Source organism: Lycium barbarum, chromosome 4 (genome assembly GCF_019175385.1).
Source record: "Lycium barbarum isolate Lr01 chromosome 4, ASM1917538v2, whole genome shotgun sequence".
Taxonomy (NCBI): domain Eukaryota; kingdom Viridiplantae; phylum Streptophyta; class Magnoliopsida; order Solanales; family Solanaceae; genus Lycium; species Lycium barbarum.
The window spans coordinates 22536656-22555348 of NC_083340.1; the positions used below are offsets into that span (position 1 = coordinate 22536656).

General features: G+C 34.2%; 1 protein-coding gene across 1 annotated transcript; it reads right to left on the minus strand.

The window, feature by feature from the left end:
• Positions 1-3242: 3242 nt before the first annotated feature.
• Positions 3243-5212, minus strand: LOC132635549 (polyphenol oxidase E, chloroplastic-like). Its single transcript, XM_060351978.1, has one exon. The coding sequence runs from the start codon at positions 5190-5192 to the stop codon at positions 3411-3413; it is 1782 nt and encodes a 593-aa protein (XP_060207961.1). The 5' UTR covers positions 5193-5212; the 3' UTR covers positions 3243-3410.
• Positions 5213-18693: the final 13481 nt, after the last annotated feature.

Consider the following 18693-nt stretch of genomic DNA (forward strand, 5'->3'; position numbering starts at 1 on the left):
AGGTCGTCTTACCTTGTCCGACGTCTCACTCGTTCATGAAAACTTATTCACTTTAACTAGACTTAATGTTCACACTTGGACCTCAAGCAACTACTATAACCTTATTCCTCTATATTCAAGTAAGTTCATCGACTTCATCTTAGTCGTACACACGTTGAGAAGTACAGGGTGTTACATCATCTCCCCCTTTAGGAACATTTGTCCTCGAATGTTGGACGACAACTGGAGGCTTTAACACATGGATAACACATTTAATGCTTGACTGACTTGTGAAGGACTTTTGCGAATACTTATCGCCTTAGTCATACTCACATAATGAGGGATAACTTGTTAAAACATCGCTCTATTGCACGATCTGAGATGTGAAAGAAGTGTAACATTTCCTAAATGTTGTAGCCTCCCTAATTATAAGTATGACGCGCAACACACCTATAAGTAAGACTCTACTAGACATGGCTTCATAGACTTCCTAGGACTGAACTGTTCTGATACCACTCTGTCACGTCCCAAATCTGAATGGGATAGATCATGCTCTATATGCAACTACTATGAATTGTAATAGGCTGTATGTCATAACTTAAGATACAAAAGGAGACATAATGATTTATGTACATATGTCACTAAATACATTAAACCCACATATACCGTCTATGAAGCCTCTACGAGTACTTATCACTTGACAACTGATACAAGTGCTGGGATAGGGCCCCGAGCTACCCATAATCTCTAACGTCAATGAAGAACCCTAGACTCGACTTAGCCCAAGGTAGAATTAAAGCGTATAACCTTTTCGCTGAACATCTGTACTGCCTATCAAGATGGTATGCCAACTTGTAAATCTGAACCTGCAATGTGGAAAAGAATAACAAATGCAGCGCCCTGGCCAAGGGACGTCAGTACAGAAAGATTGTACCAAGTACGTAAGGCAGACATGAAGCATATGTAAGGACATCAATCTAAAGAGGATAAGAAACAACCTGTACATCTGAATATTTCTGTGAAGCATGAAGTACATAATATGCTTGCTTATCCCTTTTACTTTAATATTCGCCATTTTAATGTCGCTCTTTACATTTCCTGCATCATTATTAGCTTTAATCCATAATTGATCATGGAGTGATTTTTACGCTTTATAATTTGATGCCAATCGTGTGTCCATAATGATGATTTTCGCATTATCTCGCGAATCTATTACTTAAATGATTTTCAGCATCGAAATAGAGGATTCTCAAGATCCACCACGAATTTCAACATTCCTTAAGCAATTGGCTATTGTATATTTTACCAATAGATTAAAAAATCGTTGATAAATTGTGCCCAATGTTGAGGCCACTACCAGAGTAGAAACAGACCGAGTGGACGGGTTGGGATTGCAGGATTTGTACAGTGACACGGAGCAAAATCATAACATCTATTGTTGATCGTGGTCGTGCAAGAATGATAACGTCCAAATCCACTCCTCAAAGAGAAGTGTACATGGTCGTATGCAATATATTTACCCAACTATGAATCGGGGTCGATCCCACAGGGAACAATATGCTAGGCGATTAAGAAAGTAAGGAACTTTCACCAACTAAGCTAAAGCCAAACGATAAATGATATTTTGGGTTTTTGAGAAATTTATGACTAATGGGGAAATATAAACTAACCTAGAAAGCAAGTAAAATGATCAATGGCCACAAGCATGGATACAAGGGAAATGACTCTCTAGTAACGATCTAATGTATTTTACAATTTTACAACTAAGAGCGGGTCTATGTTAATAGATAATGATTTCTATAATTTCATTGAAAGTTTCTCAACCAAATCAATGAATTTCACTCTAAGCTTTCTCAAGCCTTAGAGTGTGATGTTAAACACAATCAATTCAACCTCAAGTTAACTATCCTATCTCTAGCTCAAGTTATTAGATGGGTTTAATGACCCAAATCCTTGCTATCAAACTCTTTTCCTAACTTTCACTTTCTTTCTCAAGCAAAGTAAAAGTACTTAGGCACAAATAATGTTTGCAACCATTAAGAGACATTTAAGCATGAAGAGTTAATAGAGAAACAATAAACCCACTTCATTAGAAATAAAAATCATTCAATACATAAGCATAACAAGAGTTTCATCCAACACTTTAATCCTAGAATATTTCCATAAACAAGATTCAAGTGAAGTAAATAAACACTACACACTTAGATATACAATACAAAGCAAGAGATTGAAGAAATGAATTAAAGGTTTAAGAAATGCTCAACCAAATCTTCAAATCTTCAACCCCAAAGTGTGGTGTAGATGAACCCTAGCCTCCAAGCTTGCAAAATGGCAAAAGATGATAATGTTTTGCCCTAGCCTCTCTTTTGTAGCTCCCCTCAATTTTTCCAAGTCCAAAAAATGTCAAAATCTGCCCCCATATTTCTGTTTTTGCAATTCTGCCCGTTTTTGCAAATCTGTCCCGTTTTTGCAAAACTGTCCACTTTTGACAGTTTTGCAAAACTGTGCAGTTTTTGTCCAATTTGGCCTCTTTTTTACTTTATTTCACTTGGTTTCTTCCAATCACTTCTAAATCACATAAACCTATAAAATGAAAGTAAATAACATTAAATGCACTATTTTATCAATCAAAACATAGCAAAAATCTAAGATTAAAGTGTTAATAAGTTGGTAAAATACCAACTCATCAAAGAACTGCGGTGCCATCAAGACATAAATAATTAGGCCGTGACATCTAAAGACCTAAAACATTCTTTGAATACTGAACATGTGATCTTAAATATCATATATCATAACTTTAAACGAGGACAGCTATAGATACTAACATAAACTCAGTCCATCATATATATAATATGAGGTCCAATCTAGATATTGGCTAGACTGAATAAGTCACGACACCATGTTTCTATCTTTTATTTACTTAAATGATTTATTTTATACACCACAGAGGCCACACCTATCGACCTATTCCTGTATATCTTCATTCCTAATCATATCCCTCCTAATATGACCACACATTCATCTAAGCATCCGCATCTCTGCTACCTTTATCTTCTGAACGTGAATTTATCTCTTTTATGTTATCATACTATGATCTATCTATTAGAGTCTTAACACTTGAAAGGCCTTCAGAGTTGAAGTTGCAACAATTTTGCTTGGAGCGCCTATGATGGAAGCTAATAGATGTGCAATCAATCTGAGGAATGTAACCCCTCCGGCTTATATTTGACTGAAAGCACGATAATTGTAGCATCACTAGTTCATGCATATAAAGATGAGAATCACATAGCAATTTGCATGGAGAGACAAACATTTATTCCAGATATAGCAACAACTAGAAAGTCAATCAGCAATCCAGTTGTTATTTTAACAGAGAAATGAAAACTAAACACACGCTGAAAGTTTTGGCACCATAGCCACCAAAGCGGGACTTAACAATCCTCAAGCTTGATCTCCACACCTTCAATGGAGATAAATTCCCCACCTTTCTTTGGAACTATAGTTACCGCAATAGTTTCTTCATCTTCCAATCCAATCTCCTCCAACAGTTCAGTGATGGCCAGCTGGAAATTAGGAAAATCCTCAGCACAGGAATTATGATCTGCATGAACGTGTGGCAAGCTGGTGTAGCTTCCTCCAAACTCTGCCTTGTCAAGCTCATCCGCATTCACCGTCTTGTCTGTGTTGAGGAACACATCAAACCTTATATACTCCAACTTATCATGCTTGACCTGATTGAATGTTAGCATCTCCTCTTGTTCATTTTTCTCCTGTGGAGTCCTCGATGAAGCTGGCCTATTGATGGAAAAGGAAATGGCTCTGTCCATTTTCGCGAGTGGGAATACCTTGCTGGCTGGTGGAAGTGAACCTGTAGGCACTTTCCCTGATGTGGTCTTTTTTGGTTTAAAGTTACGCCATGGGGTGGGCATTGGTGCGTAATCGTATCCCATCTTCTTGGAGTCCAAACAGTCTCGCACTTTCACACGCCATGGGCAGCCGTTTTCATCGTAGAAAAGGAACTCCGAGTTCAACCAATCTTTGTCTGCCAAATCCCTTCGTTTCCCTCCAATTGCTTTCCATTCATTCCACATCCGGTCCACATTGCCGTGGAGGCAATAGAAAACCGGGTCCAAACCAGATGAGTAGAAATTACCCATATCCTCGCCGTATGACAAGACACCATTACCCAAATCTGAACCTGGCACTGTACCAGTCCAAATGTGGACCGGATTGTGAGGGATGTTTTCAATGGTTCCCGCCCCTGTCGTCTTTGGAATATCACTTCCCAGACGGTAAGGCTTACCAAAGAAGAGCAGCGGGCATGGAGCGTTAGTTATCATTTGACGATACATCAGAGTTAGGTTATTCGTCATCGTCTGGAGTTGAGTTGTTTTGGTTTCGCCGACAAAACCAAGATCGATTATGGTTCCGTTACGGACGTGTGGGTTACGCCTTTCGTCGTAAAGGGAAGAGCCTGGAACATCGAACATGGGAGGCAAACGCATGCCCTTTGGATGGTCCCAATTCCAATATGGTAAAGCGAAAGTTGGATCCTTAATGAGATGTCCCAAGATTCTCTCGTAGAAGTACAAGTACCATCTATGGAATGGGAAGAACAGCCAATTGAAGTGAACTTGTAACTTTTTGCCACCAATCATGTAAGCACCGTTGCAATAAGCACAATGGATATTGGCTTGTTGCTTGAAGCCAATAGGATTAGATGGATCTGATTTGTCAAGTTCCCTCATTCGACTAATGGCTAACTGGTACTTGGCTATGTACTCCTCATCAACCAAATGAGCAGGCTGACGGATACGAAGTTTGGTCATAGAAGGGAACTTGTAATATTTAACGCTGTCCATGTCTTCTGGCATAGGGGGGCAACAACTGTAAGGTACAGGTGGACCTTGAGGAAAATTTATCTGGGCTGTACTACAAGAATTGAGGGCAGGGGGTGGTATAGGAGAAGCAGTGGCGGTTAATGGTGCAAGATTAGCAGCACCATAGAGCCCTCCTAAACCAAGAAGCACATTTCTCCTATCAACACCATCAAGGTTTTTGTCATGCTCGCCAGTGTTGTTGGCATTGCATGAAACCTTGAAACTTTGCTTATTCCTTCCGTGGAGGAAAAGCTGAGAGGGTTTTGCGAAGAAGGATGAAGAAGAAGAGGGAGTAGTGGTGGTGCACAGAGGTATAGTAGAAGAAAAAGCCATTGTTGGAATGAGTGCTTTGCTATGAAGGGTTTCGACCATTATTTATACACAATTGGTAATAATGCAAAGGCAAATTAAATGTGAAGCACGAGGCGGATTGTTGTTATTCTTAATTATCATCCAATAAGAGTGAGGAAAATAATTAGTTTAACTTATAAACAAATCTGCCAATAAGAGTAATGTAAAGCTTATATTCTATTATTAAGTGAAGATTTAGTAACAAAACAAATACTGTAGAGTAACTTATTTTGAAATTAGAGAGTGGGGGGAGGGGGGGGGGGGGGGGGGGGCTTGGATATTGTCACATTGAAAATAGTTTAGGCCTAACAATATTATGAATCCGGCTCCTCTCCATTTCTCTTCTCTCCATTTTTCCAAGTTCATGTTTAGATTATATTGGAGACACAGTGTCATAATTTAAAATTATGACTGAGATTTAATTAACTAAAGTATAGCCCTAATCATGATTAAGATAATTAATTACTTCAATATATTTGCTTCCGGAATATTTTTACAATCCCACAATTTTACTTGTATATTATATCTTCCCAAAATACATTTAAATCTTAACTTAAAAGAGTTTGTTTAAAACTATATACTTGTACTTTTACCAAATTATAAATACGTGGCGTGGCCTGGGACACAGAATCCCATTTTGGGCCTAGCGATTCTTCTAGCCCAGTTCTTGAAACTACAAGAATAAACGTACTTTGTATTTCGGGGAAGTTACCTAAATACAAGTAAATAAAAATTATTTCATAATCTATAACTATTAACTAAATTACATAATTTACAATATATACTCTTTATTTAGGGTATATGTATGATTTTATACCATAAATAAAAAAATGTTGCTATGAATAAAAGGCTAATAATAAGGAGTTTCCTATATTAGTGAGAACCAAATTAAATATATATCAGAACACATTAATTACTTTTCTAAACATCTCAATATACTCAGCTAGCATTTTAATCCATAACATAGTATACTACTGTTTATATGATACATATTATACAATTCCTTGAACAAGTATATATATTCTTGTACTTATATATTACATATATTTCACTATTATATACTATATATAATATTATGTTTTATGTATATTAACTAGAATATACTATATATAAAAAATAATTTCTTATGTATAGTATATATATATATATAATTGAATAATTAATGTGTGATGGCAAAAAAGAAGCCAAATTTTATGGGATGGGGTGTCAATTATTAAGTAAGATCCTATTTTAGTGGTAATCCATAAGTAATTATGTTATTCTTTCTATATATTGTATATTGTATACTTTATATGTTATTGTAGAGTACAATTGGTTGGCACATACAGTGATATATTCATAGATTAGGTATATCGTAATATTGTATACTATATACACAAATAATATTATTATATTATATACTATATACAAACTTAAATATACTAATTTCTACTATTATATTCACAAATATTTTGTTATCATCTTTTTAGTTAAATATGCTAATTTGAATATACCATATACTTTTTAAGGTATATTTTCGTGTACATTTCTTATACCATATCTTTTCATGTACTTTTCTTAATATTAATATATTCAAATAATTTCTTTTAGTCACAGAAAAATAATTGAATCATGATCAAGTGAAATTTAAAAAATAAGAATAAAAAGGAGGAAACGAAAGAAAAAAAGTCTTTTTAAAATGGTAGATGGAATATGAGATTTGAAGTTGATTTTGTTATGTTTATTAGGAAAATTACATACTAATATTTTTGAAAAAAAAAGAGAGAGTAAAAAGTGAATATGCTTTAATGGTAGTAACTCCTAAAATTAAGTATTATTAATATTTTCGGAATGTAAAAAGTTATATTTTTATAATTAAGAAGTTAAATTTTGAATAAGTTGTATTTATGTAATTTTTTTTTAAATAGTTGTAATCTTTTTAATTACCTTTTGAAAAAGTTGTATTTGTGTGACTTTCCCTTGTATTTTTTCTTAGTTTATGTGGCGTATATTTTTTTTTAGTTGTCTTTAAAGAATGACATATTTTTATATTTTAAAAACAATTTAACTTTAGAATTGTCATATATAATTTCAAGTAGTGCTATGATTTTCTCTCTTTCTTCTTACATCATAAAATTATTCAATAATTAAGTCTATATAAGATATAAATGGATGATTTCTTTACGTGTCTATAATAAATTATTAAGAAAAAATATAATTTAAAACAAGCTTAATATAATATTTTCACATAAAAAAATCATAATATGTATTATTAGTGTGCTTCGTGGGGCCCATTGTCACTTTTTTCATGAAATCATCACTTCTAATGGTATGAAAAAAGTCCTTAAAGTTCCTAAAATTTACCAAAATATATGAAGACTTTGTAAGTCATTAAAACTTTAATTAGGGATAAAAAGAAACAGAAAAATTCATGTGAGGACTACAAAAAATGGGTATTATCCCTTATATATAGTAGTAATAAAGTTAGGTATAGATAAGGTGATGTGACACCTCTCCATGACCTCCATTTCTATTTATCTAGTTCCTCAAATTTTTGAATCCCTCCCCCCCCAATGTTTCAAAAATCTTCAAAAAATTAGGTATTCTTAATTTTTCTCTTTCCTCATTATAATTACTAGGGCAAAGCGGCAAATATACTGATAACGTCCAAATACACTCCTCAAAGAGAAAGTGTACATGGTCGTATGCAATATATTTACCCAACTATGATTCGGGGTCGATCCCACAGGGAACAATATGCTAGGCGATTAAGAAAGTAAGGAACTTTCACCAACTACGCTAAAGCCAAACGATGGACAATATTTTGGGTTTTTGAGAAAGATTATGACTAATGCGGAAATGTAAACTAACCTAGAAAGCAAGTAAAATGATCAATGGCCACAAGCATGGATAATAGGAGATTACACTCAAGTAACGATCCAATGTATTTTACAATTTTACAACTAAGAGCGGGTTTGTGTCAATAGATAATGATTTCGAAAATCTCATTGAAAGTCTCTCAACCAAATCAATGAATTTCACTCTAAGCTTTCTCAAGCCTTAGAGTGTGATATCAAGCACAACCAATTGAATCTCAAATAACTATCCTCTTTCCAGCTCAAGTTATTAGATGGGTTTAATGACCCAAATTCTTGTTAATTAATCTTTCCCAACCTAGATTTCCTTTTCCAAGCTCAATCTAAGTAAATGGGTGAGTCCTAGGGTTAGCATTCCCTTTGGAAACATTCAAGAACGAGATTAATTAAATCAACAAAGACTCACTTCAATAGCAATAAAAATCATTCAATACATAAGCAAAACAAGAGTTTCAATCCAAACTTTAATCAAGAATATATTCATAAACAAGATTCAAGTCTATAAATGAAATACTACACACTAAAATATTCAATACAAAACAAGGAATTGAAGAAAGGTTTAAGAATTATCTCATTAAAGTGCTCCAATCTTCTCCTCCAATTGTGTAGGTGAAACCCTAACCTCCAAAACTTGCAAAAATGGCAAAAAGATGTTAATGTTTTGCCCTAAGCCTCTCTTTTGTAGCTCCTCTAATTCTTCCAAGTTCAAAAGAATGTCAAAATCTGCCCCCATATTTCTGTTTTTGCAATTCTGTCCATTTTTGCAAAACTGTCCACTTTTGACAGTTTTGCAAATCTGTCCCGTTTTTGCAAAACTGTCCAGTTTTGACAGTTTTGCAAAACTGTCCAGTTTGACCTCTTTTTGACTTTCTTTTCACTTGGTTTCTTCCGATCACTCATTTCAGCTATTTGGCTTGTTTTGCTCTATTTTGTTCCATTTTAGTCCATTTTGATCCATTTTGCTCTTTTATGCTCTCCGGGCATCTTTTCCTACAAAACAACATAAAAACACAAAAAGTAACAACAAAAGTGCTTAAGGAGTCACAAAAGCTTAAGGAATTAGCATCGAATATCGCGTAATTTCACGACTCATCAACACCCCCAACTTAAAGTCTTTGCTTGTCCTCAAGCAAACTAAAACAAAAATCTCAATGAGGATCCATTTTAAGCACAAAAACATGACTTTGGTTGATAACAACAATTAGGCTACAAGCATGTGAAGCTTCAACCAAATAACTCCTTCATTCAAAATACAATTTCAAGAATGCAATAGAGATATAAAACTATCAAGCAACAACACTCAAGTCTCAATAAGTGACTCAAAACCACTAGTTTACTAGATATGCTCAATTGACTTAACTTGGAATTTTTGAACATTACCACTCTATCATAATTCATATGCCCTCACAAGAAAGAAAGTCCCAAAATCACTATATTCACAACAACGACACAAGAGACAAATACACAAAGTCACTCACACTCAACAAAGAAATTCTAGTGCTAACAAATATCACACCATAAGCTTGCCCTTATTTTCAATCATCGCTAACTCAAGAACATTCAGTTGGAGATCACATAGGGACTTTTTAAGCTTGTAATGTAGGCTTAGGGAAGGGTAGGATAAGTATTTAGGATACAAGTGACTACGCTCTCCTTGAACACTACACAAAACCTTTCGTCCACTTTCCTCTTCATTTCAAAATAACACTCCTTCCTTTGCATACTAGTTTCCCCAATTATTCCAACTTCCTTTATAAAGTTCCAAAATATAATGTGCTAGCACATGCCACCCCCAACTATAAATGTTGCAGTGTCCTCGCTGCACATAATCAAAACAAAACATAAAAATAGAAAAGGAATTTTTTTTTTTTTTACTCACTGGCACGACCTGCGACCCCCACATGGGAATCGCAGGTGATGTCACCTGCCAATATTTTTTTTTTTGCACAAAAAAGTTTGCAACCTTTTTGTATTTTTCAAATTTTCTTCCTTTCTTTTGACTTTTTCACAACACCAACCTTCACCACTCTCAAACAACACTAACACCCCCAACTTAGGTTTTTGTCCTCAAATTCACAATTTCATGTTCAAGGAGGGAAACGTTCAAAAGAGAGACTTTTCATCAAACGTGGTAAAGGCTTGTAATGTGGCAATCAAAGAAAAGGTCATAAGCTCAAATGGGGGTTACTAGTGATATTATTTATGCAATGGTAGGCTAGAAAGGCTAAAGAGGCTTTTTCAAACATCACAAAGATAGCCCAAGGTCATCTCTCCAACCAATTTGATCAAAATTAATATTGAAAGACTAACTGGGCAAGTTCTAGATGATAAAAGTAAACACAAGATTTATTCAACAAACACTCACACACATGGCATATGAACTAGTCAAGATGGATTAATTTCACTTCCCAAGCAAGAACAACTAGTGCAATATCTCATAATCCAAAGTCAACACACTAGTAGGTAAAGAGTCACAAAATGAGCCAAAAAGTTGTCACAAAGATCATTCTTTCCTATGCACCTTGTTTTTTAACTTTCACAAAACAATTTAGAGGGGCATTCACATTTCAATTTCACATGCAAGAGACTAACTCTATTAGTACCAAACAAGCCAAGAGTTTTCATATTTTTCCTCAAAGAAAATAAAATAATAAGAGTGACTAATCCACAACATGTCAAAAGAACAAAATTTTCAAAAATTTTGAGCAAGTTTCAAAATATAATGCGCTACCACGTGCCACCCCCAACTATAAACATTGCAGTGTCCTCGCTGCACATAATCAAAACAACACATAAAAATAGAAACGGAAGAAAAAAAAAGATTATTTTTTTTACTCGCTGTCACCACATGCGACGCGACATGCGATTCGCATGTATGACATGCGAGTCGCATGTGATGTCACCCGGATTTTTTTTTTGTTCTCTGTCATGACATGCGACGCGACATGCGATTCACATGTATGACATGCGAATCGCATGTTATGACACCAGAAAATATTTTTTCACAACTTTTACTGGTTTTGGGGGCTGTCCGGATATCCGATATGCTCAAAATAACTCCAAAAATTCTGAAACTTTGCAGATTAGTCAAAACCCATAAACTAAACTATTCTAAAAAATAAAATTTCAAAAACGATTTAAAACTTTTAAAACGATGGGTTGCCTCCCACCAAGCGCTTAAGTTAACGTCGCGGCACGACGGTTACCTTTACCACTTTTCCTTCCATTTGGAAGATATGAATTTGCGCCCCAACTTTGAATCAAGATCATGATGACGCTCATGGGGCGGTGGTAGAAAAACAAGGAGGCCAACTCTCGGGTGTCGCATTTTGCACTTCTTGGCCCTTAAGTGAGGCATGTCATTTTGTCTTCTTGGCATAGCAAACTTCAAAATGAAAACACTTTCTTCTTCATCTCCAAAATTCTCCATTGGCTCGGTTAGTTCAACTTCCATATCATCAACCAAGCACAATGTCGAAAAATGGTTAGAATGTGGTCCAACGCGCTCAAATTTCAAATTTGCATGAGTTTTGACATCCTCACCAAAAAATGAACTAGAGTCTTCAAAAATCATTTCATGAACTTTTTTATGCAACTCTAGTATCATTTCTTCAATATTGGCATCTTGCATTATTTTTGGATTGGTCAGTTGGCAATTCATCATTAGCTTTTGAAAATCAATGTTGACCACTTTTTCATTGGAAACTAACTGAAAACTACTATCCATGACTATTTGATGTTGAGTATTGCACACCTCAACTTTTGCATTCAATTCGGTATTCAAGTCACGGATAGCAATTTCAAGTTCCTTCAACTCTTGACTTTGCTCAACATGGATTTTTAAAAAAATTTCCATCATCCTTGAAATGCCTTCACGATGATCTCCATAGGCTCCAAGTTGTTGAGCTTGAGTCATAAGCCAATCTTGACTCACAACTTCCACTTTTTCAAGACTTTCTTCAAGTTGAGGGTCATTCAAAGCTTGTAAAAATCCACCCTTGGAGAAATTCATGTTTTGGCCACTTTCTTGTCTACTTTCAACATCCTCAAGTTGTTGAGCATTGTGAATCTGAACCAATAATTTCATTTGATCCTCCAGGGTGTGAATAGCTTTGTCATTGCAGTTAATTGCTTGCCTCAAGTCATCAAGTGGTTGCCTCAAGTCCTTAACCGCTAAGTCCTGTTTTTCAACTTTTTCAAGGATGGTCTCTAACATGAGCATTATCCTCTCATTTTGAGCATTTGAGGCTTCTTCCATTTCCATATCCCTACTATCATCAAAATCAAAACTAGAATAGTCATAGTGGGGGTTCGGGGAAGGGAAGGACAAATAATCACAATTATCCCAATGACCATTTTGACCACCACACCTATCACATATACTCCACTCATAGGTTTGGGATTGTGCGCACAATCCGCCCCCGGGAGAATTCAAACAATTTTGCCATGAGTGTGGTCCTCCACAATAAAGACAAGGGTCATCAAAGTATGCATAACTACCATTCGACCAATTTTCATTATATGATGCCATTGTTTTTTTTTTTTTATATATATAACAAAAACTGGACAGTTTTGCAAAAACTGGACATTTCTGCAAAAATTGGACAGTTATGCAGAAGCAAAAACTGGGCAGTTCTGCAAAAACTGGACAGTTTTGCAGAAGCAAAAACTGGACAGTTTAGCACAAACTGTTTTTTTTTTTTAAATAAAGCAAAGAAAGTTTGGACCAAAGCAAGTTAGCTTAAATCCCAAACTAACCCAAATACGCCAAATTGTTCCCCGGCAACGGCGCCATTTTTGATAACGTCCAAATACACTCCTCAAAGAGAAAGTGTACACGGTCGTATGCAATATATTTACCCAACTATGAGTCGGGGTCGATCCCACAGGGAACAATATGCTAGGCGATTAAGAAAGTAAGGAACTTTCACCAACTACGCTAAAGCCAAACGATGGACAATATTTTGAGTTTTTGAGAAAGATTATGACTAATGCGGAAATGTAAACTAACCTAGAAAGCAAGTAAAATGATCAATGGCCACAAGCATGGATAATAGGAGATTACACTCAAGTAACGATCCAATGTATTTTACGATTTTACAACTAAGAGCGGGTTTGTGTTAATAGATAATGATTTCGAAAATCTCATTGAAAGTCTCTCAACCAAATCAATGAATTTCACTCTAAGCTTTCTCAAGCCTTAGAGTGTGATATCAAGCACAACCAATTGAATCTCAAATAACTATCCTCTTTCGAGCTCAAGTTATTAGATGGGTTTAATGACCCAAATTCTTGTTAATTAATCTTTCCCAACCTAGATTTCCTTTTCCAAGCTCAATCTAAGTAAATGGGTGAGTCCTAGGGTTAGCATTCCCTTTGGAAACATTCAAGAACGAGATTAATTAAATCAACAAAGACTCACTTCAATAGCAATAAAAATCATTCAATACATAAGCAAAACAAGAGTTTCAATCCAAACTTTAATCAAGAATATATTCATAAACAAGATTCAAGTCTATAAATGAAATACTACACACTAAAATATTCAATACAAAACAAGGAATTGAAGAAAGGTTTAAGAATTATCTCATTAAAGTGCTCCAATCTTCTCTTCCAATTGTGTAGGTGAAACCCTAACCTCCAAAACTTGCAAAAATGGCAAAAAGATGTTAATGTTTTGCCCTAAGCCTCTCTTTTGTAGCTCTTCTAATTCTTCCAAGTTCAAAAGAATGTCAAAATCTGCCCCCATATTTCTGTTTTTGCAATTCTGTCCGTTTTTGCAAAACTGTCCACTTTTGACAGTTTTGCAAATTTGTCCCGTTTTTGCAAAATTGTCCAGTTTTGACAGTTTTGCAAAAATGTCCAGTTTGACCTCTTTTTGACTTTCTTTTCACTTGGTTTCTTCCGATCACTCATTTCAGCTACTTGGCTTGTTTTGCTCTATTTTGTTCCATTTTGGTCAATTTTGATCCATTTTGCTCTTTTATGCTCTCCGGGCATCTTTTCCTACAAAACAACATAAAAACACAAAAAGTAACAACAAAAGTGCTTAAGGAGTCACAAAAGCTTAAGGAATTAGCGTCGAATATCGCGTAATTTCACGACTCATCATATACCCCTCAACTATAGGATATGGAGCAAATATACCCTCCGTTAAAAAAAAGGAGGATTTATGCCCTCGCCGTTAATGAAAAGGGGCATATATACCCCTCAACTATAGGATATGGAGCAAATACACCCCTCGTTACAAAATTGATGTATATATACCCCTGTCATTTTAAAATGGTGCAAATATACCCCTATTGTTTTAAAATGGTGCAAATATACCCTTTTCACTGACGGATTTTTTTTTAAAAAATATTTAGGTTATTTTTTAATTAAAAAATATCACGTGACTTTAAAAAAAAGTCTACCCATTTTTTTGTGTAGACATACTTTTCTAAGGCCACATAGTAATTTTTTCTTTTGATAGGTGGGGTTTGTTCGTTTAAAAAAAATATCTCCGTAACTTTAAAAAAAATAAGTCTACTCATTTTTCTAAAAGAACCAGACCTTACCCATCAAAAAAAAATTACTATATGGCCTTAGAAAAGTATGTCTACGCAAAAAAATGGGTAGACTTTTTTTTAAAGTCAGGTGATATTTTTTAATTAAAAAATAATCTAAATTTTTTTTTTCAATCCGTCAGTGAAAAGGGTAGATTTATTTTTTTAAAAGTCATGGAGATAGTTTTTTTAAATGAACAGACCCCACCTATAAAAAAAAATGGGCAAAGGGGCAAATATACCCCTCAACTATAGGATATAGAGCAAATATACCCTCCGTTAAAAAAAAGGAGGATTTATGCCCTCGCCGTTAATGAAAAGGGGCATATATACCCCTCAACTATAGGATATGGAGCAAATATACCCCTCGTTACAAAATTGGTGTATATATACCCCTGCCATTATAAAATGGTGCAAATATACCCCTGTCGTTTTAAAATGGTGCAAATATACCCTTTTCACTGACGATTTGTTTTTAAAAAAATATTTAGGTTATTTTTTAATTAAAAAATATCACGTGACTTTAAAAAAAAAGTCTACCCATTTTTTTGTGTAGACATACTTTTCTAAGGCCACATAGTAATTTTTTTTTTGACAGGTGGGGTCTGTTCGTTTAAAAAAATATCTCCGTAACTTTAAAAAAAATAAGTCTACTCATTTAAAAGAACCAGATCTTACCCATAAAACAAAATTACTATATGGCCTTAGAAAAGTATATCTACGCAAAAAAATGGGTAGACTTTTTTTTAAAGTCAGGTGATATTTTTTAATTAAAAAATAACCTATATATATTTTTTTTAAATCCGTCAGTGAAAAGGGTAGATTTATTTTTTTAAAAGTCACGGAGATATTTTTTTTAAATGAAGAGACCCCACCTATAAAAAAATTACTATGTGGCTTTAGAAAAGTATGTCTACGCAAAAAACGGGTAGACATGTTTTTAAAGTCACGTGATATTTTTTAATTAAAAAATAACCTAATTTTTTTTAAAAAAAATCCGTCAGTGAAAAGGGTAGACTTATTTTTTTTAAAAAGTGGGTAGACTTATTTTTTTTAAAGTCACGGAGTTATTTTTTTTAAACGAACAGACCCCACCTATAAAAAAAAATTACTATGTGGCCTTAGAAAAGTATGTCTACACAAACAAATGGGTAGACTTTTTTTTTTTTAAAGTCACGTGATATTTTTTAATTAAAAAATAACCTAAATATTTTTTTTTAAATCCGTCAGTGAAAAGGGTAGACTTATTTTTTAACAAAAATGGGTAGACTTATTTTTTTTAAAGTCACGGAGATATTTTTTTTAAACGAACAGACCCCACCTATCAAAAAAAATATTACTATGTGGCCTTAGAAAAGTATGTCTACACAAAAAAATGGGTAGACTTTTTTTTAAAGTCACGTGATATTTTTTAATTAAAAAATAACCTAAATATTTTTTTTTAAAAATCCGTCAGTGAAAAGGGTATATTTGCACCATTTTAAAATGACAGGGGTATATTTGCACCATTTTATAATGGCAGGGGTATATATACACCAATTTTGTAACGAGGGGTATATTTGCTCCATATCCTATAGTTGAGGGGTATATATGCCCCTTTTCATTAACGGCGAGGGCATAAATCCTTTTTTTTTTTTAACGGAGGGTATATTTGCTCCATATCCTATAGTTGAGGGGTATATTTGTCCCTTTGCCCAAAAAAAATTACTATGTGGCCTTAGAAAAGTATGTCTACGCAAAAAAACGGGTAGACTTTTTTTTAAAGTCACGTGATATTTTTTAATTAAAAAATAACCGAAATATTTTTTTTTTAAAATCCGTCAGTGAAAAGGGTAGACTTATTTTTTTAAAAAAATGGGTAGACTTATTTTTTTTAAAAAATGGGTAGACTTATTTTTTTTAAAGTCACGGAGATATTCTTTTTAAACGAACAGACCCCACCTATAAAAAGAAATTACTATGTGGCCTTAGAAAAGTATGTCTACACAAATAAATTGGTAGACTTTTTTTTAAAGTCACGTGATATTTTTTAATTAAAAAATAACCTAAATTTGTTTTTAAAAAAAATCCGTCAGTGAAAAGGGTAGACTTATTTTTTTTAAAAAATGGGTAGCCTTATTTTTTTTAAATTCACGGAGATATTTTTTTTAAACGAACAGACCCCACCTATCAAAAAAAAATTATTATGTGGCCTTAGAAAAGTATGTCTACACAAAAAAATGGGTAGACTTTTTTTAAAAGTCACGTGATATTTTTTAATTAAAAAATAACCTAAATATATTTTTTTTAAAAATTCGTCAGTGAAAAGGGTATATTTGCACCATTTTAAAACGACAGGGGTATATTTGCACCATTTTATAATGGCAGGGGTATATATACACCAATTTTGTAACGAGGGGTATATTTGCTCCATATCCTATAGTTGAGGGGTATATATGCCCCTTTTCATTAACGGCGAGGGCATAAATCCTTCTTTTTTTTAACGGAGGGTATATTTGCTCCATATCCTATAGTTGAGGGTTATATTTGCCCCTTTGCCCTAATTACTATTTATTTCTTTTCCAACAGGCCTCCTCTATGCATGCATTTACATTCTACTAATTCAAATTCTGATTACTGGTTTGCTTTCTTTAATAAAGCCTCAATTATTATATCAAACGTCCCACGACATCTCTATCAATTAAAGACATTAAGGTCCATCTTGATCGTGCGCTTTGCCTAATAAGACCTAAATAGCCATTTGGTTATCCCTACAAATATCTATGACTCTTGATATTCATAAGTGTATTTTTATACACTGTATATAAAGAGCAAAAGTGACTTGAGCATGCTGCAACTTGCTTTTAGGTGGCTTACAAAAATGAAATATTTTCTCTCCGTTAGTTCAACAGTGTTCATGAATCACTCACCATGAACACACGATAGAAATTAGAATTCAAGAAAAGCAATTGGTTTGTTTATGACATGCATCAATTAGAATTTATCGATCTATGATCTTGACTCCGGTTGTCTCAGTAGCCATGATGCTTGGTTCTTTTTCAACTGCTGCATGTATTGTCAGTCCCCTTCTTTTATCCGAGTCCGGAACCAAAATGATCCCAAAAAGTGCTTTTGAACCAAAATACCCCAACAACAAAAAAAGGTGACAAAACTACCTTTAGAGCAGTAAATTACTACGCTAAAGGAGTTAACTGTAACGGCGACGTTAACTCCTTTAGCGCAGTAATTTACTGCGCTAAAGCCCCCCCCCCCCCCCCCCCCCCCCCCTCCCCTTTTTGGTTAACTCCTCTTTCTTTACACTTTTTAATGTACTTTGGCCATAGATTAATCATGTTTCGGGACCCCAAAACTTCAATATTTTATATAGAACCCTATTTATTTTTGTACGATTAATAAGGTAGGCTCAATACATCAAGGATAAACAAAACTTCGGATAGCCGTTTTAGTGCTTCAAAAGTGCTCGAACTCTATTTTTGTTCAAAGACTTAGTGTCATTAGCTTTAAGTTCTTTATGAAAATACTTAAACTTGTTCATTAATAATAAACCGAAAGTAGTAAAAATTCAATCATCAAAAAAATAAAAAGCCTAAAATACATTCATCAATTCATGCCCTTGAGTTGATGAAAAACTAAACATATTAATATTCTTCAAAATAACAACATCATCATAAATTAAACATAAAATTAAAATCACAATATTCTTAATCATCATCAGAATAGAAGTCCTCAATATCGTCCTCAGCCCAATATTTTGGGTTTCTTAAGACATATCTTTTTTCTAGATGTTAATTCCCTACCAGTTGATGATGCTTGTTCTTCATCCAACTTTAGCATGTAAATTATACAACGTCTTGCTAGCATTCTGTTGTTTTCTTTTTTCTAATCAGCCTCGTAAGTTTCTAGACCTACTCGAGGCATGGTTATTGAGAACCTTGTTGGGATTTGAGCGTTGACATTTTGCAAGTCACGAACAAGTCGTTGTGTTTCAGCGTACTGATATGCCCATTCGCAACGTAAACCACAATAATATTCACGTGGATCTGTATATTTCAGCTCGCGAAAATCGTCATTACACTCTATTAA

Excerpts from the sequence above, each read along its gene's own strand:
- LOC132635549 (XM_060351978.1), bottom strand. The coding sequence starts at position 5,192 with ATGGCTTTTTCTTCTACTATACCTCTGTGCACCACCACTACTCCCTCT.